Genomic DNA, 26775 nt, shown 5'->3' with positions numbered 1-26775 from the left:
TTTTTACTGCAGCCTCAATCAATCCTGAGGCTTGCTAACTCCGGGCCTGCCTTTTCCTGTAGCTTCACTAGCTCTTGATGGAGCCTGGTTGTGGCCTGGTGGCTGCTGATGGAGCCTGGCTGTGGCCTGCTGGCTGGGCCTGCTAGCTGATGGTGGAGCCAGGCTGTGACCTGCTGGCTGATGGTGTAGCCCGGCTGTGGCCTGCTGGCTGATGGTGGAGCCTAGTAGTGACCTGCTAGCTGTGGCTTGCTGGCTGATGGTGTAGCCCGGCTGTGGCCTGCTGGCTGATGGTGGAGCCTGGTAGTGACCTGCTAGCTGTGGCCTGCTGGCTGATGGTGGAGCCTGGTAGTGACCTGCTGGCTGGGCCTGCTAGCTGATGGTGGAGCCTGGCTGTGGCCTGCTGGCTGATGGTGTAGCCCGGCTGTGGCCTGCTGGCTGATGGTGGAGCCTAGTAGTGACCTGCTAGCTGTGGCTTGCTGGCTGATGGTGTAGCCCGGCTGTGGCCTGCTGGCTGATGGTGGAGCCTGGTAGTGACCTGCTAGCTGTGGCCTGCTGGCTGATGGTGGAGCCTGGTAGTGATCTGCTAGCTGTGGCCTGCTGGCTGATGGTGGAGCCTGGTAGTGACCTGCTAGCTGTGGCCTGCTGGCTGATGGTGGAGCCTGGTAGTGACCTGCTGGCTGGGCCTGCTAGCTGATGGTGGAGCCTGGCTGTGGCCTGCTGGCTGATGGTGGATCCTGGTTGTGGCCTGCTGGCCGATGCTGGAGCCTGGTTGTGGCCTGTTGGCTGATGGTGTAGCCCGGCTGTGGCTTGCTGGCTGATGGTGGAGCCTGGCTGTGGCCTGCTGGCTGATGGTCAAACTTTATTTGACTATAGAGCTTGGGATACCTGCCATCATTTTCAAAGAGTTATAGAGAAATGCATGGACTTCATGAACCTCAAGGAAGTACTGGTCTTTCTTGATGATCTTATAGTATTCTCCAATACTTTGGAGGAACATGAAGAAAGGCTCCTGCGAGTTCTGAACAGATTGAAAGAATTTGGTCTCAAACTTTCACCTGAAAAATGTCACTTTTTCGAAAAGTCAGTGAGGTATTTCCTGATAAAGATCCTGATAAAATCTCTGCACTCACTACATGGCCCAGACCCACAAACCTGTCAGAACTGAAGTCATTTTTAGGCTTCACTGGTTATTATTGCAGGTTTGTCAAAGATTATTCTAAAATTGCAAGGCCATTGAATGATTTGACAGCTGGTTATGTTCCTGCCAGGAAGCTGAAACACCACAAATCACCATCAAACAGCGACCTGAACCGCCCTTTTAATGAGAAATGGACTCCCTCATGTGAGGAAGCTTTCAAGACCCTCATTGAGAAGTTGACATCTGCACCAGTGCTTGGGTTTGCTGACCCCAGAAAAGCCTATGTTTTACACACCGATGCTAGTTCACATGGACTTGGTGCAGCCCTATACCAGGAAGAAGAAGGTCGGTTAAGAGTCATCGCCTATGCTAGCAGAGGGCTGTCTAACTGTGAAAGAAGGTACCCCACTCACAAACTTGAATTTCTTGCACTGAAGTGAGCAATTACGGACAAGTTTGCTAATTATTTGTATGGAGCTGACTTCACCATCATGACTGACAATAACCCACTGACCTACGTGTTAACGTCTGCTAAACTTGACGCAACTGGACATCGATGGCTTGCTGCTTTGTCGAATTTCAATTTCAACATACAGTACAGAGCCGGTAAAAGAAATCAGGATGCGGACGGATTATGAAGGCGGCCTCATGTTTCTTTTGAAACTGATGACAGTACAACTGCTGAGGACGAGAGAGTAAAGCAATTTATTGCAAAGTTTATAGGAGAGGAAAACAGTGCAACATTTCCAAGGGATGCTATTTATTATTGTCATGTTTAGTGCTGTGGCAGGCAGGATAAAGGACCCAAATGCAGGACTCGTATACAGAGAAGTAAACTCAAAAACTTTATTAGCAGAAAACAAACAAAACCAAAAAAGGAAACTAAACCTAGACTGGAAACTGGAAAACTAAGAAATAAGAGACTAGAAACAGGGAGCTAGACGTTACCAGGGACACAAGAAACACAGAGCACATAATAGCACATGGGATATATAATGACAACAGACTAAGAAAAACAACACAAGGAAATGGGAAACAGGAAGGAAACACAACTGGGACTAATCTGCCGGCCGTTTAGTGTAAGACGTGTGACGGAGCGCTCCGGAGCAGAGCGTCCCGAGTTCGACTCCCTTACGGACTCGCTGCCACGGCCGGAGTTGGGGGACGGGGAGGCGCCAAGGCGCCTCTCCCTTTTATTATAATCACTTCCGGCGCCCCCCGTGTGCGGCAGCCTGTTACAGCAGCTCTGCTCATTCCGAGTTTCTTTCTTTCTTATCTTTTCTTCTCGTAATTTTTCTATAACTAACGTATTAGTAATTAGACTCTGCAACCATGTTCTACCGTTTTGTGCTAGTTCTGGTCGTTTTTCTTAGTTTTTTTCTACTTTTTTCACCCGTGTGTGGGGACCCAGAGCAGGGATCCTTTGTTTACAGTAAGGATCAGCTGTTAGCGCTGCGTCCCACAGCAGTACTGCCGGCGGACAGACCCGACATTCCCAGCGAGCTGAGGAGGAAAAGACGGGGGTGTCGTGCTGGGAAGGAGCGCCGTCGCCCGAGAAGGAGACGTTATCGACCATCTCTTCCTTCTGTAATTATTGGAAATGTACGGTCTTTGCACAATAAATTGGATGAGCTCACGTCGCTAACCTGGTCACAGAGGGAGTACCGGCAATGTAGCATCATGATGCTAACGGAGTCGTGGCTAACACCGCTAACTCCGGACACGAGTGTGACACTACCGGGATTCCAGCTGCTTCGAGCGGACAGGACAAGAGACAGCGGTAAGAGGAAAGGAGGGGGACTGGCAGTGTTTGTGAATGACAGATGGTGTAACCCTGGGCACATCACCGTAAAAGAACAACTCTGCAGCAGAGACATTGAGCTGTTAGCCGTTAGCATGCGTCCGTACTACCTGCCCCGGGAATTCTCGCATGTTATCGCGATAACAGCGTATGTCCCCCCCTCGGCCAACGCGGATGCAGCCTGTGACACTCTCCACTCAGTGGTCAGCAGACTGCAAACACAATCTCCGAGAGCCCTCCTCATAATATCAGGGGACTTTAATCATGCCTCACTGGACTCCACACTGCCCACCTTCACCCAGTATGTGACCTGCCCAACCAGAGACAATAAAACACTGGACTTACTGTATGCCAATGCTGAAGAGGCATACAGTTCATCACCTCTCCCTCCCCTGGGCAGATCTGATCACAACCTGGTGCACCTTGTCCCTGTGTATGAGCCCTTAGTGCGCAGGGAGCCACCAGCCACCCGCACAGTACAGAGATGGTCGGAGAAGAGCGAGGAGGCTCTTAAGGATTGTTTTGAGTCGACTGTGTGGGAGGTGATCTGTGACGACCACGGAGAGGACATCGACAGCCTTACTACATGCATTACGGACTATATTAATTTCTGTGTGGATAACACCGTACCTACCAGGACTGTACGGTGTTTCTCCAACAACAAACCTTGGATTACCCCGGAAATTAAAGCTGTCCTCAAGCAGAAGAGGAGGGCCTTCAAATCCAAAGACAAAGAGGAGTTGAAAAGGGTGCAGAGAGAGCTGAGGGGACTGATAAGGAATGGGAAGGATAGCTACAGGCAGAAGATGGAGAACCAGCTTCAGCAAAATAACGTTGGTGAAGTCTGGAGAGGCCTCAGAACCATCTCGGGCCACAAACATCAGAACTCTCTGCCTGGGAGGGATGTGAGGTGGGCAAATGAACTGAATCATTTCTTCAACAGATTTGATTCAGCCATGAGGCAGTCTCCAACATCGGCTGCAGACTCACCCACCCCCACTGCTGCTGTTCCACCTCTGACACCTCAGACACTTCACACCTCCTCTATTCACCCTGCTCACTCCTCCCCACCCCCAACAACAGCATCCAATACACAATCAACACAAGGCTCCAGACTGTCTCTCTCAACCACCCAGGTTAGGAGGGAACTGAGGAGGATTAATGGCAAGAAGGCAGCGGGTCCAGATGGCATCAGCTCGAGGGTCGTCAGGTCCTGCGCGGACCAACTGTGTGGTGTGATGGAGCACCTCTTCAACCTGAGCCTGAGGCTGGGAAGAGTCCCACAGCTCTGGAAAACCTCCTGTGTTGTACCAGTGCCAAAGACTTCACGCCCCAAGGACCTCAACAGCTACAGGCCGGTGGCTCTGACATCCCACCTGATGAAGACCCTGGAGCGGCTGGTCCTGGCTCAGCTTCGACGCCTTGTGAGCTCATCACTGGACCCACTTCAGTTTGCCTACCAGCCTGGCATTGGAGCGGATGATGCCGTCATTCACCTCCTACATCGCTCCCTCGCTCACCTGGAGACCGCTGGGAGCACTGTGAGAATCATGTTCTTTGATTTCTCCAGTGCCTTCAACACTATTCTTCCCTCGGTTCTGAAGGACAAGCTGGAGAACTCTGGAGTGGACCATCACCTCACTACCTGGATTTTGGACTACCTCACCGACCGACCACAGTATGTGAGGACTCAGGGCTGTGTGTCGGACAGGGTCGTCTGCAGTACGGGGGCCCCACAGGGAACGGTTCTGGCTCCGTTCCTCTTCACCATCTACGCTGCAGACTTCTCCCACAACTCCACCCAGTGCTTCCTGCAGAAGTTCTCTGATGACTCTGCTATAGTCGGCCTCATCACTGATGGGGACGACAAGGAGTACAGAGGACTGACTCAGGACTTTGTGGACTGGTGCCAGCTGAACTACCTCCAGATCAATGCCAGTAAAACCAAGGAGCTGGTGGTAGACTTCCGCAGGCACAAACATCCTCCACTGCAACCACTGAACATCCAAGGTATGGACATTGAGACTGTGGACAGCTACAGGTACCTTGGTGTTCATCTGAACAACAAACTGGACTGGACTCATAACTCAGACGCCCTCTACAGGAAAGGGCAGAGCAGGCTGTACCTGCTGCGGAGACTCTTTTGGAGTGGAGGGCCCACTCCTGAAGACCTTCTATGACTCTGTGGTGGCCTCAGCCATCTTTTATGGTGTGGTCTGCTGGGGTGGCAGCATCTCTGCTGGGGACAGGAAGAGACTGAACAGGCTGATCCGAAGGGCCAGCTCTGTTCTAGGATGCCCTCTGGACCCAGTGGAGGTGGTGAGTGACAGGAGAATGGTGGCTAAGCTGTCATCCCTGCTGGACAACATCCCCCACCCCATGCATGAGACTGTGACAGCACTGAGCAGCTCCTTCAGTGGGAGACTGCGGCACCCACGGTGTGGGACGGAGAGATTTCGCAGGTCTTTCCTCCCCACTGCTGTCAGACTCCACAACAAAGACTTTAACTGATCATACACACACATCCACAAATGTGCAATAACACAAATGTGCAATAATCTTTCTGGCACCGTTGTATTTTTCACTCTGTTGTATATAGCATTTGTATTCTATTTTTATCCTATTGTATATTTTATTCTATTTTATTCTACTGTATATAGTATTCTATTTTTATTCTATTCTGTACAGTTGTGTACTGTATTTATTCTTATTTTATTTTATTCTAATTGTCCTTCATAACTTTTGCACTGTCCACTTCCTGCTGTGACAAAACAAATTTCCCACGTGTGGGACTAATAAAGGTCATCTTATCTTATCTTATCTTATCTTAATCTGACATAAGAAGACGGGAAGGAAACAAAACTGAACACACGACTGTCAAAGTAAATGGACTGGTTCTTATATAGCGCTTTTCTACTCTATCTGAGCACTCAAAGCGCTTTATACAACTAATTCATTCACCCAATCTAACATTCATACACACTCACACTCCAATGGATGTATCGGAGAACAACTTGGGGTTAGTATCTCGCCCAAGGATATTGGACAGACTGGAGGAGCCAGGGATCGAACCACCGACCTTCCGATGAGTAGGTGGCCTGCTCTACCTCCTGAGCTACAGCCACCCCACCCCAAAGTAAAGCAGGAAACGAGACATTCACAAAGATGCAAACTTGACACTGAGACATGGTGAAAAAGAAGACCAAGAGTCACCTTTGCTACTGAGGATAATCACCAGCCTCAGAAATCACACCTGAGATTAGAGTCTCTGTCTTAGATGATGTTCCTGTTTACCCGTCTATATCTGGAAGTCCCACAGGATCTTAGCTCGGTCATTATCAAGGGGCGTCTCCCATTTTGACCTCGGGACTTCCAGGAGCTACTCAGCACAGATGTTTCTGTACACTATGCAGACCACTTGGTTATGGCGTTCCATGTATGCCCTGACTGCTAGCATCTTGCACCCCGCTGTTATGTGCTGGATTGTCTCTGGGGCATCTTTACACAGCCTGCACCTGTGGTCTTGTCTGGTGTGATAGACCCCAGCCTCTATGAGTCTTGTACCTAGAGCTTGTTCCTGTGCTGCCATGATTAGTGCCTCTGTGCTGTGTTTTGGTCCAGCTTTGTCCAGCCACTGGTAGGATTTCTGTATGTCAGCCACTTCCTCTCTACTGGTGGTACATACTGTGCAGGAGCCTGTCCTTCCATGATGGCTCCTCCTCTTGCTCTTCTTTCTTGGGGTTCTTTCTTCACGTGGTTAGCTGTGGCCATCTTCCTGATGTACTCATGGATGTTCATCGTCTCATCCTGGACAGTGGTTCTGACACTCATTAGTCCCCGTCCTCCTTCCTTTCACTTAGCGTACAGTCTCAGGTTGCTGGACTTGAGGTGAAACCCTCCATGCATGGTAAGGAGCTTCCTTGTCTTGAGGTCAGTGGCTTCTATCTCCTCCTTTAGTCAGCTTATTATCATCAGGGTGTCTGATCACCCGTATGGTCCAGGTGTTCTTACCAGTCAGCGGACTCCTCAGGACTTGCCTACCCTCTGCAGGTACTTGGTGGTTTCAGTTTTCCTAGCGGCCTCTTTGTGGTTTCCATTTGCCTGTTGCCCAGGTACTTGTAGTTGTCTTTGATGTCTGCAACATTGCCTTCCGGTAGTGTGATGCCCTCAGTTCTGACTACCCTCCCTCTCCTTGTTACCATCTGACTACACTTCTTCAGTCTGAATGACGTTCAGATGCCGTTGCTATGTATCCTTGTGGTGTGGATCAGTGAACCAATGTCTCGTTCACTCCTGGCATACACCTTGATGTCATCCTTGTAGAGGTGGTTAAAGGTTGTTCCATTCCATAGTCGGTATCCATAGCCAGTCTTGTCAATGATTTCACTGAGGGGGTTCAGGCCTATGCAGAAAACCAGTGGGGACAGAGCATCTCCTTGGTAAATCCCTCACTTGATGGGCTATTGGCTTGAAGTCTGAACACTCCTATAAAGCATTCTCATTACTCAACAGCCATAGCAGCCATATTAAAATGAGCTTATTTGTACAAATATTTTAAAACATTATGTATTTTCATTTCAAATTTTAAGGGAACATCAAAATCTACATGTACAGAAGATTCAGTCAAGTCTGATAAAAATAGGCTAGGCTTTGTGACTTTGTACACAAATTATCATATTTCTGATACCAACTTTCTATCTAAAATTCATTTTCACTTACTTATCTAATTCTGTGGTAAGGGTAGAGGCTGTTCCAGCTGTCATATGATGAGAGTTGGGGTATACCCTGCACAGCGCTAACCTCAAACAAAATCCAAATCAAAAAAGGCATTCCTTAGAAGCAGTGATGATTGTGCATTACAAAGGTCTTGAAGATTGTTGCAAATATATAACTGGTAGGCTTGTGATGACCCATATGTCCCATCACCTTGATCAGGATTCCTTCATTAGATCTGGATGGCATCAGTGCAGAAGTAAGGACCACAGAAGAGATCATAAGAATTTCCAGGCAGCGAGAAAACTTGATGAAAGAGTGAGAAGAACAAAAATCTGGCAGTGACGTGCCCAGACTTTGTGATGAACAAAGGATCTGTGTGCTGGAATTTTTGAAGATGAGGATAATGGACGGAGCCTTGTAAGGACATAGGGACGAGTTTATCTTAAAATAGAATATGGAAATGGGGCTGCCTGGCTGGTTAGTTTGACCTTCTTTGTGAGGTGAGGCAGCGACTACTGGTTAGATTTTGTAAATGAACAAAGGTGATGGGAGACAGTTTTGACTCTGGGAGGGGAGAATGGAGCACAAAATATATACAGAAGGCCTATTAGAGGAAAAGCATCTTCCACCCTGATAACACTTAAAACCAGCAGAAGGTGCAGCATTGGGGCTCAATCTATCAGCTCTTGACAGCTGATCATCATGGAAGGTGATGCCATTCAAGTTGGTGAGATTTTCAGTTTATTTCAATTAAATTTTATTTATATTCTGCCAAATCCAAACAACAGTTACCTCAAGGAGATGTTGTCAAAGCCAGATTTTTACTGGGAAAAGCTATTTGGAATCAGTTGGAATCAGTGAGAAATTAAAGAATAGCCTTGAAGAATTATGGGCAGGGCACTGTAGAGGTGTCCAAAAAGGGGGAGCAGCTATTGTTTGGTGCAAAAAGGCAGAGTAAATTTTGGAGGAGGAGGTTTACACAAATGAGTTTCCCCATGGGCACTGAAGCCTGAAACGGGATAGGTAGTTATTGAGGGCTAGTTGGATTGTGTGATCAATTTGGCGGGGATGGTCACATCTACAGAAAGAACAGAACTGAAAGTAGCAACATCTAAAGTCATTGAATTCAATTCAATTTTATTTATACAGCACCAAATCACAACAACAGTCACCCCAACAGGCACCCTAACTAGAGATAGTGTTGGCTCAGTAGTTTAGGGTTTTGGAGGAGCAGCTGGAGCTAAGCAGGTGAGAGTGGATGTGCAGTTTTTGGGTTGTGAAGTATCCTGACCTGGGGTGAATATTAGTTGAGGAATTCTATAAAGAAGGGACTGAAGAGAAAGAAATTGGCCTTCCGGTGCTGGGGATGTCTGTTGATGTATGTTGTAAAGAAGACAAAGAGGAGAGAGATAGAGGGTTGCCAGTTTGCACAAGAGCGATTTGAATGGTGTTGCTTTTCCACCAGGGTATAACCTCTCCAACCACTATGCAGCCTTGTCTTATGACAAGTTATAACATGTCAGTGGTGTCCCATCAGGAGAAACAAGGCCAAACAACGCAACAAGATGTTCTCAGGCAGTGAGAATGTGTCAGGAGTGCTGTTCTGTCGCTCTGCTGCATCCTGGGCATGTTGGTCAGAGGCAGAAGTTTTGTTAGGTTTCATGTACAGCATGAAAGAGATAGGCTATGGAGTTCTTCGCCAGATGGTCTGAGGGACAATGGTGAGCATATTAAAAGGGTAAGTAGGATTCTTCTAGGATTAGTTGTTGATGGGAGAACAAACAGTTTCAAGTGCAAGAGAACATCTACAGACAAAGAACCAGAAGGGGAACGTATGATGTGTGGTCCTGCTCACAAAATGAATTTAAACTGTCTCCAATAATTGAAGGTGTTGGGACACTATTCTGGACTATTCTGGTTGTCTTTTACCCCTGTTTGTTTCATGTATACTAATAGCATTTACGCGAGAGGCCTGCAAAAGTCATTATATGTAGAACCACATGAAAGCACATTTCCATGAAACATAGAGAAGACATTAAATGGTATACCAGCCATGGAAGTACTTGGATTCAGAAGGTCACCACACTGTAGGCATCATTGCCATTGAAAGATGCAACTTTTAATTTGCACGTTCAATTAAAATAAGAAAAGTTATCCATATTATTTGACAGTGTTGTCCTTGCTTGAGTAAAAGAAAGATCAAAGCTTGTACTTTGTACAGCTTGTACATAGACTGACCATAACAATTTTTAAAAAGTCAGCCTGAAACAATGTTATGCAGTGTTATGGAGTATATATTTAGATTTCCTGTCAAATACAGCAGCTGCTGTAGGCACATAAGGAATAAAACAACTGAACAGCTGTACTTGTATAATTTAATATAAATTCCTTTAGATGAATATTTCAGTATTGATACAAAAAGAATTCTGATAGTTGCTACTAGTGGAATGCATATGTGTACGCCTGTGTTAGAGAGTTGCAGCAGCTTTCTGTCTGGAGCCTTGTTGCAGGAATGCTGTTTATGTATATATGAGTGTGTGAGATGGTAGTGATGAAATCAGTCGTAATACCTCTCTCATCAGCCTGTTGTGCACATTTCAAGATTATTTTGTTCTTTTGTGTGCATAGAATACAATAGAAATATCCTTTTTGGTGAAATTCACATGTTCCAGCAGCAAAGTGACAGGAATATCAAGCATGCAGATTCACACAAAAGTGAAGACTATAAAATAAAAAACAAGAAATAAGAGACTGTACAGGGCAAACTTACAACATAAGGGAAAAAAGCAAGAAAGAATACTGTACAGTATTAAAAAATACCATGCTCAGATTCAAAGAAATTTGCAGCTGAGTAGGATACTTAAAAAAAATAAATAAAAGATGTACAAAAAGTGTTGTATATTTGTGCTTAAAAACAACAAAGACAGACTATTTAAAGAAAATTGAAAAACTGGGCAAATAAGAGCAGGGATAGAATAGAATTGAATACAATAGAATAGAATGCCCTTTGTTGTCACTATACACATGTACAATAAGAATAGGAGCAGACGTGTAAAAAAGAGGAGAAAGGTGCACAGCTCTGCGGCACGATATGTACAAATATCAAAATAAATAGGATTATATATTTACAATGTGGGATGCAAACAACCTTTTGTGTGTGTTGGAAGCAGTGATGGTTATAAAGTCTAACAGCTGCTGGAAGGAAGGACCTGTGATAATGCCTCTTTGTGCATCTAGTTCAGCAGTCTGTCACTGGAGGAGCTCTCCAGTTCTGCTGCAGCTTCATGAATCCCGTGGGAGACATTGTCCAAGAGGGATATTATTTTTCTTCTTCAAATATAGTTCTTCTGTCTTCTACCACCTGCACTGGGTTGAGGGGGCATCCTAGAGCAGAGCTGGCCTTTCTGATGAGCTTATCCAACCGCTTCCTCTCAGCTGTAGATAATCTGCTGTTCCAACAGACAATGCCATAAAAGATGGCTGACGCCACCACAGAGTCAAAAAAGGTCTTTAGGAGCACATCCCAACTCTCCGAAAGATCAGCAGGTAGAGTCTGCTCTGACCCTTCTTGTAACGAGCATCCATGTTGTGACTCCAGTCCACTTTATTGGTCAGGTGAACACCAAGGTACTTCTAAGAGTCTACTATCTCAATGTGGTGGGTTCCCCGTGATGATCAGGAGATGGTTCAGCTGGCACCAGTTCACAAAGTCCTGAATCTACCATCAGTACTCTGAGTCGTCCTCACCTGTGATGAAGCCAACTATGACAGGGTCATCAGAAAACTTTTTGCCAGCACAGTTCCTGCAGGGCCCCGGTACAGCAGACCAGCCTGTCAGAGACACAGCCCTGTGTTCTCACATACTGTGGTTGGCTGCTTTGTGACCTAAAATTATTTTCTGCCTCTTCCAAATCCCACTGATGTTATTCTGCAGCAGTTGGTCCTCCGTCGTCTTCCTGTAGATGTTTTCTTCCTTCTCAGTTCCTCCTCTTATTTCCTGATCTAAAAGCTCTCTTATTTTCCTTGTGGAGTGCATTTATTTCAGGGTTTATCCAGGGCTTGTTATTGGAGAAACACTCTACCTTCAAGAGGGGCACAGTGTTGTCCACACAGAAGTGAAATGTAGTCTGTGATGAGAACATGCTGTCAATGTTCTCCCCGTGAGGAGCACAGAGCTGAAGTAGTCACGCAGAACTCACACACATGTTGACTTCTTAGATTTCTAGTCAACTAACTTCACTCTGTATTGTTAATTTGTTAGCTAGATTAGCCGCTAACATACAGCTAATATACATGTTAATATATTATTTATTTTAAACAACAATGACAAATTGCACATGAATTCACCAAGCAACAATCTGCTCTTAAAAGTCCACACACATTATTTGACTGTAGCATTAGTCTGAGCTGTGTATTCCCTTTGTCAGCTTGCCTCAGAGACCTTCCCCCTCCCTTTCTGCAGGCATACATGGAAAGCTTAATGCGGGGATAGGATAGCAGACTCCCTCACAGAACACAGTCTGCATCCATGATAACAGAAAAAATTAAGTCAGAAACAGCATGATTAGCATGAAAGGAGGTTGGTTGGCAAAAAACAGCCTACTGAGGGAACAGCATCTGTATGCAGGCTGAAACAGCTTAAATAGCATACCCTATATGAGATTTGCCAATAGGATTCACACTGGGAAATTCTAGATCAGCTTGACTCGATTTCTCGCCAAAATCAAATAAAACTATTACAGTGTTCGTAATTTTGCATAAATGCTTAATCCAGTGTAGTCAGCGTGTCTTGGTCAGTGACCATGCCAAATTATCCTTGAGCAAGATACTGAAACCTAAGTTGCATCCAATCGCAGTGTGAATGTTAGAGAGAAAGCATTTAGGCACAGAAGGAAAAATAGGTACTGGTGTAAAAGTGAGATGCTTGAGTAGAAAAGTGATATATACAGAAAAAGGTCTATTAACACGAAAGGCAACAACTTACTTTATAATTTCATTCTGACTGTAGGGGGGAAAGCACTGTACAGAAACTGCTCTACTAAGAGGTATGAATGACATTTTAATAAGTGCAGATGCAAGTAATGTGTAGTAGTGTTGTTTTTAGTACTCTTTATTCTTTTTAGACCTGACTGCAGCATTTGATACAGCTGACCACCTCATCAGTACATTCAGAATCAGGATTGGCCTAGGTGCAGTGGCTCTCAAATTGTTCTCAAACTACTTTAAAAAGCAAAAAAATATTTAATATGACGGCAATATCAGCAGTGAGTACAAACATGTTGAGGGATTGGCTCAGGGTGGGTGGGGGTTTGCTCAATCAGCCCACATGTTTTTTGTAGTTTTGTGGAGAAGAACCGGGTCCCTGGGGGATTCCTGTGGGTGGTGCTTCGGGAGTATAGGTTGTCAAGTATTTTGATACGGGCCATTCAGTTCCTGTACAACGGTAGCAGAAACTTGGTTGGTATTGTCGGCATTAAGTCAGCACCCATCGTTTCCGGTGGTTTTGAAACCACTATGGCCGCCCTTTGTCACCAATTTAGTTCATAATTTTTAAGGACAGAATTGCTAGGCGTAGCAAAGTGGTGGCTCTCAGCCGGTAAAGGGTGGCGTGCCCACTCCGGGTCAGGTATAAGTACTGCCCTAAGTGGAGGTGTTCAAGAGTCTTGTTCACAAGGGAGACACAAGATTGACAGGTGGATTGGGGTGGCACTTGCACTAATGCATATGCTGTGCCAATCTGTTGTGGTAGCCAAGTGGTGGAGGGTCTCCCAGGATTTCATCTTTGCTTTTTACAGATGATGTGGTTCTGTTGGCTTCATGAGGTGGGAACTTGCAGAAGAGAGAGCTGAGCATAAAAGTGAAGCTGTCGATTTACTGGTCAATCTACATTCCTACCCTTACTTCATGAGCTCTGGGTAGAATCGGGTCGCAGGCATGATATGAGTGGCTGGGCGCTTTCTTAGAGATAGGTTGAGGAGTTCGGTCATTCGAGAAGGACTTGGAGTAGAACCGCTGTTCCCCCACATTGAAAGGAGGCGGTTGAGGTGGTTCCATGATCTGACTAGGATACCTCTGAATAATGCACCTCCTAGGTGTCCAACTGGAAGGAGGTCCAGGGGCAGACTAGGGAAGAGATTATATCTCTGGGGTGGATTGGGAACATCTCGATGTTCACCCAGATAAGCTCCTAAGACTGCTGCTGTCCCTGCAACCCAAACCCATATAAATGATTTTTTTTTTTAAAGAATTGTGGCTGGATGGATCGTTACTTACCAAACCCTTCATGAATAACTGTGTGTTTTATCTTCCTGGACAAAACTGGGCAGCGCTTTCAGTGTTGCTTTCTTTCTGTGGGACACAATGTTTAATGTCTAAAGAGTAGACAAAAAAGTAATTCTGAAAACCTTTAACTAATTTCAGGTATAAAATGCCACTTAGCAAAATAGAATAGAATAGAATAGAATAGCCCTTTATTGTCATTGTACATGTTCAATGACATTGAGGTTGCTCCACACCAACTGTGCTGGAATAAAATATAAATAGTAGACAGGAATAAATAACAGCCAGGAGAAATATATACAAAACAAGAGGAATATATACAAAAATAAAAGAAAGACACATGATAAAAGGACACACATTAGAGACCAGGTTGCAAAGTGTGTGAAAGTAGTGCAAAGAAAAAAAGACTTGGTCCGAATACAGTCAGTGTGTGTGGCCTGAGTAACGGCGGTTACTCAGATCATGGGTCAGATTGGGGAGGTGGGTAGGGAGGGAAGGGGTGTGGGAGGTTAGTGTTTGTTAACAGTCCGAATGGCCCAGGGAAAGAAGCTGTTTGTGAGTCTGACTGACCTGAGGGCAGACAATGATTTTTTGGGCAGTGTTAATTACCCTCTGTGGAGCTTTCCTGTCTCAGTAGTCACCCATGCGTACCAAACACCCTGGCAGTAGGAGAGCATGCTCTCCACTGAGGAGCGATAGAAGGACAGCAGCAGCAGCCTCTGGTCCAGGTTATTCTTGCTTAGGACACAGAGGAAGTGCAGACATGAGCGAGATGACATGTTAGGCATATTTGACAATGAAGCTGGTTGGGTGGGCTGGTGTGCAGTCATAGATGTACAGAGGGTGCTGAGAATGCAGCCCTGCGGGGATCCGGTGCTTATTAACAGTGGTGCCCATCCCTACAATGATGTGGCGAATGACTAGCCAGGGTTGAGGGAAAGATGAACAGAGACATCCTTGATAATAACCTACTCAAGAGCATTCTGGACCTTGAACTGGGGAGAAGGTTCATGTTCCAACAGGACAACGACCCTAATCACACAGCCAAGATAACAAAGGACTTTCAGTGGCCCAGCCAGAGCGCAGATGTGAATTCAATTTATTATCTGTGGAGAGATTAGAAAAGGGTTGTTCACCAACACTCCCCATCCAACCTGATGGAGCTTGTAAAGAAGAATGGGAGAAACGGCCCAAGTAATTACTCAAAACATGTGAAACACAGCAATGACAATGGTGACCAGCAGGGAAAAAGAAAAAAACAAAGGCTGCAAAAATAAAAGAGACGCAGTAAGGACAAGTAGAAAAACACAAAAGGTCATCAACTGCTGCTCTTGTAAGAAAAAAACATTAAAAAAAATACACAAGATACAGATGTGTGCACATGTGTGTGTGTATGTGTGTGTGACAGAACATACTGGATAATGAGATTGAGAAGCTAATAAGTTTACAACTAACAAGTTCTTTAAATTAAAATAGCTGTAAATGTTTTCATACCAGATTTTTTTCCAGACGGTAGCTGTCTACCCTGATGTCAGTCATCATCTTGTTACTTTTTCCACTTTGAATCTAGATGTTCTTACTGTCCCTGTGTAGAAAGCAAAGCCTTCTTTCTCTATTTTGATCTGTCACAAACCCAGCTGCTGCTGTGGGTGTTTAAACACGTCTCCCAATCCCACATTTAAAAAACTCAACTTTTGTTGTTATTACCTTACAGCGCACCAAGCACAGTGCATATTTCTCTCAATCGATCCTCTTGTTTTTCTCTTCTTTTAGGCTCATTGCTCAACCAAACGACTGACCTGTTCTCCAACACATCGTGCAACATATCCACCAATGATTCAACATCTTGTTCTGCTGTTGAGAGTGGAGCGGGAACAGGAAGTCCATACAAAGCTTTGGAGATGTTTTTTATTGCTATGGTTACAGGATCGTTGAGCTTTGTGACTGTTACAGGAAATATTTTAGTCATGCTCTCCATCAAAGTAAACCGTCACCTACAAACTGTCAATAACTATTTCCTGTTTTCATTAGCATGTGCTGACTTGATCATCGGTGTTTTCAGTATGAATTTGTATACAGTCTACATTATTGTTGGCTACTGGCCACTTGGGCCGGTGGTCTGTGACTTGTGGCTAGCTTTAGATTATGTTGTGTCAAACGCCTCTGTGATGAATCTGTTAATTATCAGCTTCGATCGCTATTTCTGTGTGACCAAACCCCTTACGTATCCGACAAGAAGGACAACTAAGATGGCAGGATTAATGATTGCAGCGGCTTGGATCCTGTCATTCATCTTATGGGCTCCTGCCATCTTGTTCTGGCAGTTCATCGTTGGACAGAGAACAGTGCCACCTGGAGAGTGTTATATTCAGGTACAAAAAAAATCTATGTACAGAACTTGTGTCGTGTATAAAATCCTATTGATCAGATACAGCAGGAAGTGCAATGTAAACAAATACACAGTCTACAAAATTACTGAGAAATCTACTTTGTTTTTCACTCTTTCTGTTCGAGTAAGCCATTTGGTTTACTCGAACAGAAAGGCTCCATTGAATCATTATAATTAACTTAATTTTGTTATTAGTAGTAGTAGTAGAAGTAGTAGTGTCCTGCTGTCCACTGTGTGCTGTTAGCCTACTCTTGATTCAGCTGCAAGGTGTTATGCGACTGCCAGAGATGTCAGTGATTTTGGCAGTCTTGATAGCTTTTCTAGATTTTGGTAATAAAAAGGTTAAGATGCAAACTGATAAACTAGAACAATAACTGAGCAAACTGAAAGTGGCTAACGACCCACTAAAATACAGATCTATAGAGTATATATGAACAGCTGGTAACAAGTTCTTTGGTTTGAAAGCCTGATCGGTATTGTTTAAAAAAAATTTCTAAACAATACAAAAATTCTGCTGCCCAATCCAGAAAAGTTGGATCACCTTCAGGAATTAGTAGCACCAGCTTTCAAGACTCGATCAACCTCCATTGCTGCAGAACACCTTTAAATACATTTTGAGTTCCCTAAAACAGGCCTTTTTGTCTAATTCTGAAATGTACTTTTATTTTTCAGTTCTGTGTAACCTTACCTTTTTTTTAACCTCTTGCAGTTCACAGTTATCTTTATACCATTTCAAGCTATTCATTGGACTCGACCGACTCGAAATGCAATAAATAACTGGAAACATTGGGGGGTTCTAAAACTTTTGACCAGTATTGTATACACATTGTTTGAATGTATCTTGGAATTTGCATTTGTTCAGAAATGTCTCAAAAAGGCCTTCCCAACTTGTTTAAATGAACAGTTCTTCGTTCTTCATGTAGTTTTTGGACTTTCTCTTTATTGGGAGTACTGTTTAGTCCAGGGGTGGGCAATCTCAGTCCACGAGGGCCGGTGTCCCTGCAGGTTTTAGATCTCACCTTGGGTCAACACACCTGAATCACATGATTAGTTTGTTACCAGGCCTCTGGAGAACTTCAGGACATGTTGAGGAGCTAATTTAGCCGTTTAAATCAGCTGTGTTGGTTCGAGGACACATCTAAAACCTGCAGGGACACCGGCCCTCGTGGACTGAGATTGCCCACCCCTGGTTTAGTCCAATGAGTGCTGTCAAAAAAGGGAAACTAGTAGCTGAAGACAATCATGATCACTAACGAGACGTCACTAGGCCTTGAACTTTTTAAGTTATAAGGCAGAACCTTCGTCACCACTTCTTAAAATATTTAAGTACGTATATTTGCATGTATAGTTTTATCCTGTCTGATATCTCTTTTGAGCCTCTCCTGACAGAGAAAATCATCCAACCTAAATTCAAACACTTCTTGTGTTTTAAAAGTCATTAAAGATGCATGCTGTATGATATTCTACCCTGGAAAAAGAAAAGAAAAAGAAATCAATGATTCTTTTGAAAGCCCGATGACTTAATGAGAGTATAGAAATTTCCAACCACAACTTTACTGTCAGGTGAACACTGTTACTCAGAAGCTGTTCCTTCCTCGTCAACATTTTAAATCAGCTATTAAATACATGCTGTCACATTGCAAAATGGGTTAAAAATGTCCTTGAAGATGATTAGATAAAAATAATGGAATTATGATGTGGACCCAAGTTACTGAGGACAATGGAACAAGAACAAACTACAGCAATTAGAGAAACTAGTAAGATCCTGGAAAGATAAATTCAGTTCCTTAAAGTCAGATTCCTACTTGTCTTTGGAAGCTGTAACCATCAGTAACTTCGTTTGTAATGAATGAGTGTTCTTTCATTTTGATGACTGCAAGGTTTTGTAAAGGTTATTATTGAATGGTCTTTCATTATTCTGAATAAAATCCTTAGTTATTGTTAGTTTAAAATTTGAGGCCTCAGTGATTTTCATCTATTTGTCATTAATAATGCAAACCACAAAAGGACTGCTCATGAAGTTCTCTTTCAGTAATTGGGAATCAATGTAATAAAAGCTCAGATACCTAGAAGTAGTCAAGAGGGAGTAAAAATACTCCCAGCTGGCAGTGGTAGCTACCATAACTTATAATGATGTTGGTCTGGAGTTTATAAATAGTGTTATCTGTTTTCAGTCTACCCCAGTCAACCTCAACTAGGATTCTTATTGTTACATTAATGTGGTGTTTCCCTCAGCTCTTAAATGTTTACCTGTGATTAACTTTAATGGAGTCGCTGAGAAATGCTATAACTTGTCTAAAATTTTGTGAGTTTACAAATACAACAACAATCAAAGTTCTAGTATCATGATGTATATTGTATCTGTAAATGTAGTAAAAATATTGACCATACTATAAAAGACACTGAAAATACTTGCTTTATGTAACATTTTTCCTTTTTTTCCTTCCTGCAGTTCCTTTCTAATCCTGCAGTGACATTTGGAACAGCAATAGCAGCATTTTATCTCCCTGTCATTATCATGACAGTGTTATACATCCATATCTCCCTGGCCTCAAGGAGCAGGGTTTCCAAACACAAACCAGACAAGAAAGACAAGAAGGGAATGAAGTAAGACATCAAAGGAATCAAATTATTTCATTTGCATATCTTGCAAATTACTTTAAGACGAGCAACAAAAATGCAAGCCACAAGAGTTTTTTTTTAAGTAAATTTTGCAGGTTGCTAGTATCATTGGATTTTTTATATATATAACTGCTCTTAACTAAAATTTGATAGTATCTAGAACATGGAAAATAAACCGAGGGTATTAACAATAAATAAATCTATAATGAAGCATTCTGGATTTTATAATGTAGACACAAAGTGTTAGACATTTATCTCAAATTTATCTATGTATCCAGCCAGACATGTTTATCACATTTATATAGATTTTGAACCAATTCATTCTTAAATTTCTGTTTAATACAACAGTTACTGTACATGTCATTTTCCTAGAACTCCCTGCCTAATGAATAGTCACCTGTTGAAGCAGAACAACAACAATGAGACCAGTCCTCATGCCAGTCCCCACTCAACTCCAAAACTCAGTTTGGACTCAACCACCACTGCACTGGATGCTGTGAAGAATGGAAAAGTGGATGAATCAAAACCTGCTGAGCCTCAGCCTCTGGCACAGCCAAGACTCACACAGGTACCGACTACTAATTCTTTGAAGTGAGTGCTTATGGCGGTATGGCTACAACATGTAGTTGAAAACTTTATGGCTACTATGTCTATCTGTCTGATCTATCTAGGAAGAAAAAGAGAGCTCCAATGATTCATCCACAGCTTTTATTCCCCCCAGAGAACCAAAGGACAATTCCAACAACCAAATAACATCTGAGGTCTGTGTCTAAAATGTATACAACTGCTTTTATTTAAATACGTCTTTCCATAGAGAAATTAATTTAAGTGAAAAGATTGAACGGCTTTGTACATAGCTAACATTACCAACAGTATTCACTGACTTATCCAAATCATTGAATTCAGTTGTTCCAATCACTTCCATAGCCTACTCTGCTTTTATAAACATTTGTGAAAGAAAGTGTTGCCCTCAGGAGCTCGGTGAATTCCAGCATGGTACCATTATGGGATGCCACCTGTGCCTGGTCATGAAATTTCCTCACTACTAAATATTCCACAGTTGACTTTTAGTGGTATTATGGTAAATGGACTGGTTCTTATAAAGCGCTTTTCTACTCTGAGCACTCAAAGCGCTTTACACAACTTGCCTCATTCACCCATTCACACCCATTCGCACAAGCACTTTTTTCTGTGCTGTTTCTAAGTGCTCTCGATCCAATATTCACACGGAGTCATACTCCGACGGATGCATTGGAGAGCAACATGGATCTTGCCCAAGCATATTTGGCATGCAGACTGGGATTAAACCACCAACCTTCTGTCAGGGTTCCAGGGTCGTTGACCCAGTGTTTTCAGTTTTGTCACGTTTAGTTTATGTTGCCACATCAATGTTGTTCTCACTTCCGTTTTTCTTCTGTAAGCTCGTCTCTTGTGTCATTAGTCAGATTATGTTCAGCTGTGTACTCACCGGTCTCCAATCGTCGTCATCATCAGTCAGAGTATTTAAGTCTTCAGTTTCCTTCTGTTCACCTCGTGTCATTGATGTCGTCCTTCCCGTGTGTGCTCTCAGTTCAGCCAGCCAGTCAGTTATCCAGCCAGTCAGTGTTCGTTCATCTACTGTTCATCCACTCTTTATAATAAGCCATCTTCTGTTCATCACTATCCACGAGTCCTGCGTTTGGGTCACTTCTTTGCATCCGCACAGAAATCCTGACACCTTCCAGTTAGTAGGTGACTTGCTCTACCACCTGAGCTACAGCCACCCCCATTATAACAAAGTGGAAGGCATTGAGAAGGACAGCAAGTTGGGAAGAAGTTGTAGGCCATGTAAAATCATAGAGCGGATGCTCAGGTGCATAGTGCATAGAGGTTGGCAGTTTTCTGCAGAGTCAGTCCCTGTAGACCTTCAGATTATCTCAAGAACAGTGCGTAGAACAGCGGTCCCCAACCTTTTTTGCGCCACGGACCGGTTTATGCCCGACAATATTTTCACGGACCGGCCTTTAAGGTGTCGCGGATAAATACAACAAAATAAAACTAGTACCGGTACCGAAAAAAAGAAGATTTATTCATAACACAGGTGAAAAGACCCAGGAAAACCGAGTTGACGATAAAAACGATAACAAAATAACGCTGAAAACCGATAAAAACCCTGAAAACCATACATTTCACACCTGAGCCTCAACTCTCGCGGCCCGGTACCAAACGACTCACGGACCGGTACCGGTCCGAGGCCCGGGGGTTGGGGACCGCTGCTGTAGACCTTCAGATTATCTCAAGAACAGTGCGTAGAGTAGGGGTCGGCAACCCTGGGCACTCGTGACACAACTGGCACGCGAAGGGTTAACTGATGGCACGACACGCAGTGAATTAATTTGAGAGGGTGCATTAAAAAGCAAGTATCTAAGGCCAAGCCACCAGTGCACATCGCAAATTAACTCGCATAACGACGGTCTCTTAGCTAACAACCCCAACTCCCAGATTCAACTTGTAATTGGCTAAAAATCACTTAGCCTACCAGTGAGAAGGACGTTGCTGGCTGGCAGTTTTTTCAAGCGATGTTGAAATTTCCACATTCCGACACTTCAAATGTTTCAGGGAGGTGTCCGCTCAGCGCAGCATCAGCACCACGTAAATACACGGATACATCCGAATGAACTACCAACACAGCTGGAATCCATAGTCGTGTGTGTTTATGGAGCTTACATTTTCAGCTGCTGGACATCACTACCTGACAAGTTTAACTGTCTTCAGAACATTGCAGAGGCCTTATTGACAGTATTTGGCTCTACATATCTGTGTGAGCAGATTTTCTCTCACATGAGTGTCCTCAGGTAGCCGTCTGAATGCTGGACACTCAGAGACCTGTGTCTTTGAGCGGGAGACCAGGATCACATTAACATGTGTATCCCTGTATTTACAAACATGTCATATTGCCCCAGTTTATTTTTTCTTAACATTGTTGTGATGAGACCTTAAATAGCATTTGCATTTTCTGTTTTACAGTTCCTTTGCTGTTAAGTTGTTCATTATAGTGTGAAACTGTTGAGCATTATTACATTTATTGTTAATGCAATGGTTGATATGGCACATTGACTTCTGAGGAAATTTTACATGGCACTCATCAACAGAAAGGTTGTTGACCCCTGGTGTACAGAGCTTCGTGGAATGGGTTTTCATGACCAAGCAGTTGCATCTAAGCCTTACATCACCAGGCACACTGCAAAGCATTGAGTGCAGTTGTGTAAAGTACGCCACCACTGGACTCTAGAGCAGTGGAGACGTGTTCTCTGGAGTGATGAATCATGCTTCTCTGTCCAGTGGACGAGTCTGGGTTTGGCAGTTGACCGGAGAACTGTACTTGTCTGACAGCAAGCACCGTTTTTAAGTACTTGGACTCGGCCTCTTAGTTCTAGTGAAAGGAATTCTTAACCAATTTTGCGGGAACAGATTAGTAATGACCCCATCCTGTTCCAACATGACTGCACACCAAAACACAAAGCAAGGCCTATAAAGACATGGATGAGTGAATCTCGTATGGAAGAAGAACTTTAACCTTGATGACATGAACTAATGACTTCATGAATTACTTCACAAATTTATTATAATCTTGCAACCTGGCCAGGTTGCCTGTCTCTTCTATAATAAATTTACAAGTGACAGGCGGGGGTCCAGGGCTCCAGGGGGGGAAGGAAATCCAAACACACAAATCTTCAGTGATAGCTCGTCCACTCTGTTCTCCGTTCGCACACACTCCGTGACACTCTCCTCAGTCTGCACTCACTCCTCTTCTGCCACTCACGCCTCTCTGCTCTCACACTCTAGTCCATACAGCCACACGGGGATCCAGGGAAGGAAACAGGAACAGGTCCAGGGAACCTACACACAGAAGCGAGTATTAATACTACGGCAAGCAATTACAAAGACAACTTTTAGACTAGCTGGGGCTTTATGAACACCGGGCGTTCAACGTTCCAGCAATGAGCTGCTCTGAGCCACAACCTTAAATAGCTGGCCTGGGAAAACAGGAACTAATCAGTGGCAGGTGCGGACCATCAACGCAGGTGCGTAGGCCAAAAACAGGAGCCCAGTAATTAGCTCTGCCCAGGAGGACAATGAGGGAAAGAGAGGGAGAGAGAGAGAGGGACGGAGAAAAACAAAAACAACACTGTAGCCCAACGTGAGCCAGCCGGAGAGACACGGGGACCATGACATAACCATTATGTCCAGTACTTTCAGCACCATTGATATTCATGTAGTCTTTTTCTCCAATTGATCTTTTTGAGATAACTTCAGTAATTACTTCCTCCAAACCATCAGTGTGTCTTTTAGACTCCATTCCTACTGTTCCAACGGGCTGTTCTTCTGTGGAAGCAGCTACCACCTTGAATTCTGGAGACAGACAACCTCTCTACTTTTAAGATTAGGCTTAAAACATTACTTTTTGATAAAGCGTATAGTTAGGGCTGGATCTGGTCACCCTCAGTTATGCTGCAATAGACTTATGTTGCTGGGGACTTCCCATGATGCACTGAGCATTTCTCCCTCTCTCACCCCTTTTCATTCACCGTGTGTTTGATTATCCATTTTATTATGAGTTAGTATAAGTCCTGTCTGTCACAGTCTGCGTAGGCAGACCGTATATCGAGAGAGATGGACCCAGGTGCGGACTGGAGATGAAGATGGAGGTTTGGATGAAGCCAGAGTGACATGAATGCATGTTACTCTGCATGACGCTGTGTGCAAGGAAGTATGACAGACGAGCAATGAGATTTAAAGTAGAGTGGAGTGAAGGCTGATAGGCCTCAAAAAGGTGGGCAGATAGACTAGACCAGAGATGTCACAATGAGCTTGACAGTGTGGGAAAGTGGATGTGAGTTTAGATGAGCCACCAAATACCTGGGAAGCAGACAGTTGTGTGACTACAGAGCTTCCTAATTGAACTTATGCATGAACCTAATTTCTTAAAGATACTATTGTCATCAAATTCTCTGAAGATATCGGTAAAAACCCATCCAAATAATCCATACATGCAAAGAAATCTACCAGTATTTCACAGGCTTGTCAAAATGTTCTGCAAACTTTAAACACGCTTCAACTTGGGGGTTTTTCCAGCAATGAAGTCTTGTTGGCATGCATAAAGGCCATGGCTGCTTATTGTTTTCTCTGAAACAATTGTACCTGCTTATTCCAGGTCTTTCCATAGCTCTCCACAAGTGGTACTTGGCTCTTGGACAAGTTTTCTGATAATTCTTTTTACTCCTCTGTCCAAAACTTTGTGGCCAGTTTTTGATGAAATGTTCTTTACACTTCAGGATTATGGCCCCAATAGTACTCACTGGTACCTTCAGTAGTACCTTAGAAATGGTACTTTAGAAATTCTTCTGTAACCAATGCCATAAATATGTTTGTGGTGGGGTGTGGTTGGTGGCTCGGCTGCAGGGGAGGAGGGGAGCAGCGGATTCAGGGTGTGGTATCGGGGGGCTGGTTTGTCACAGCCTTCTCTATTTCAGTAGCAGCCAGGCCAGAGAGAGGAGAGCACCGTTGTGCGCTGGAAAATCCAAAGTGCTACAGTAAAAACTGATTGTGCCAAAATAAAAAAAGGCAAAAACACCCACGGAGTCATGTCGGGTCCCTTTGGGGTTAAAATGTTTTAACAATAAGCTTGCAAATGTCTTGAAAGAGCTTTTGAAATTTGTGAGCATCGTGAAATTTTTCTTTTCTGACACCTTTGTAATGAGACACGTTTTTATAGGCCATCATTGACTAAGCCAGCTAATCTTAATTTGCAATAGGTGGCAGGATTACTTTCTAACTATTGATAGATTTCACCTGGTTTAATGACTTTTCATCCTTTTTTGTGCCTTCTTTTCTTCATGTGCTCAATACATTTTCCCGTGTGTCATTTCTCAGTATTACACATAAATTAACTTAGGGACATGTATGGTTTGATTTCTTTGCATGTATAGATTGGATCGGTTGTTACCAACATCTGGTGAGAAATTCATGCCAATAACACCTTTAGAAATGTATTTACTAATTGGTTATGTGTTCAATACTTCAATACTTACTTTACCCACTGTATTATATTATGTCATTGTATTATACTATGACAGATAATTGTCCTCCTTTAATGGTGGAAAAAGTCAGCATTGTGCAGTTGAAGGATCTGTCAGAACCGTTGGAAGATATCTTGATAATATTTTAGTAACATACACAGTCATTTTACACGGAATGAGAAAATGGGTGGTGCAATGTCTGTAATACATTTTAATATTATAAGTAATTAATTAATAATAAGTAATTAATTTCTTAATAGAAATTTCTTGGTAGTTGCCAGGATAAGTCTTCATTTATTTGGAATACCAGAAGAAGATGTCAAAACAAGTGCACAGTTGGTGCAGGTTGGTTGCAAAAAGCTGTGCTCATGGTACCAAACTTTGGCTGTGTCCTCTGACACTTCAGTGCTCACTCTAAATATTTAAAGCCAACCCAAAGGTTACTACGTGGCACTGGACAATGGCTAAAACAGCAGCACCAGTGTGTATGTTTGTTAATCATTTGTTTCACGACTGTCGATGTTGAGTCACTATGGCTCATTTTAGTTTTTAATTTTCCTCACCCTGATGTTTATCTGTCAGTCTTGGACATCTGGACTCTCGACTATTCTTCGATACAGTCGAGATTCCCTTTTGTTCCTCCAGGACCCTGATGTCAGCAACATGGAGCTCAGGGACCCTTACCCAGCAAAATCCTTTGACATAATTTTTCCATGGTTAACAAGTGCTGGAGAACTAGATCAGAGGGGCAGATGAGAAGCGCAACAGAGAATTTACATAATAAAGGTGGCATTCTTGAGTACAAAAATGCCTGCCTCATCACTCTGAGGAGACTTGGCTCAAGCAGCGGGACTTACATTCTGACTTGGAAATCAATGGTTTTGGAGAACCTCTGCCCTCGGCAGGGGTCTCTGTCTTTATAGTAATGAGAATTAGTTGAGTAACAAAGTGGTGAAGAAATCCCTATTCTCTCCTGGAGAATTTTCACAGTGCATTGTTACTGTTGTGTAAATGGCCAAGGGCCAAGGACGAATGCGGAAGCTGCCACTCGGACCATACTGGAGACGATACAAAGATTTCAATGTATCCCACCAGACGCTGCCAATTTTTCATGGTAATTTTAATCAATGTAAACTTAGGAGGTCACTCAATAATTTTTATAAATACATAGATTGTCCCATGAGGAAGGAAACAAGGAAACAATGACACTGTAAACACCCTGTATTTTCCAGGGTGCAAGTACCCTTTAATTACATGCAATTTAAGGGCAACAAGACGCAAGTACGTCTGTAATTGCAAGCAACAAGTCAGGTTTTTGCAGCAAACAGTGAAACGATTCCACTGTAAGTACCCTGTACTTTCTGGGGTGCCGGTCATATTATGGAGTCACCTGCAGCACCTGCAAAACAGTGAAATGTTTCACTGTAAGACCTGTGACTAAGGCACAAGTACTCTGTAATTATGTGCAATTTCATGTTTTTTTCTTTTTTTACAGGAAACAAATAAATAATTAGACTGTAAGTAAATTTAAGTACAGCGTAAGTCATTTTACCGGGTTATTTCATGGTGAATTTCAGAAAAACAAACAATATTTCCCTATGTAACGCCATAATTACCCTGTACTTTCTGGGGCCACATTCTAGCCAGTTGCCTGCATTGCATTTAGGCAGTTGTCATGCAGTGTAGGCGGTTGGCTAGAAAGAACTGGAAAGGATTCACAGCACGTATACTGAGGAATGAAAGACAGAATACATGTGTGTGAAGGAGCGGG

At 43.5% G+C, this 26775-nt stretch overlaps 1 protein-coding gene across 1 annotated transcript in view; it reads left to right on the top strand.

Moving 5' to 3' along the window:
* chrm4a (cholinergic receptor, muscarinic 4a) overlaps positions 1 to 26775 on the top strand; it is a 77183-nt gene that overhangs the window by 34714 nt on the left and 15694 nt on the right. Inside the window, exons 2-5 of the mRNA XM_063467450.1 lie at positions 15708 to 16306; positions 18776 to 18930; positions 19318 to 19513; positions 19617 to 19706. Of these exons, the coding sequence (XP_063323520.1) occupies positions 15708 to 16306; positions 18776 to 18930; positions 19318 to 19513; positions 19617 to 19706 (1040 nt within the window). The remainder of the gene's footprint in view (positions 1 to 15707; positions 16307 to 18775; positions 18931 to 19317; positions 19514 to 19616; positions 19707 to 26775) is intronic.

Source organism: Pelmatolapia mariae, linkage group LG23 (genome assembly GCF_036321145.2).
Source record: "Pelmatolapia mariae isolate MD_Pm_ZW linkage group LG23, Pm_UMD_F_2, whole genome shotgun sequence".
Taxonomy (NCBI): Eukaryota; Metazoa; Chordata; class Actinopteri; order Cichliformes; family Cichlidae; genus Pelmatolapia; species Pelmatolapia mariae.
This window is presented reverse-complemented; position numbering and strand designations above follow the sequence as displayed.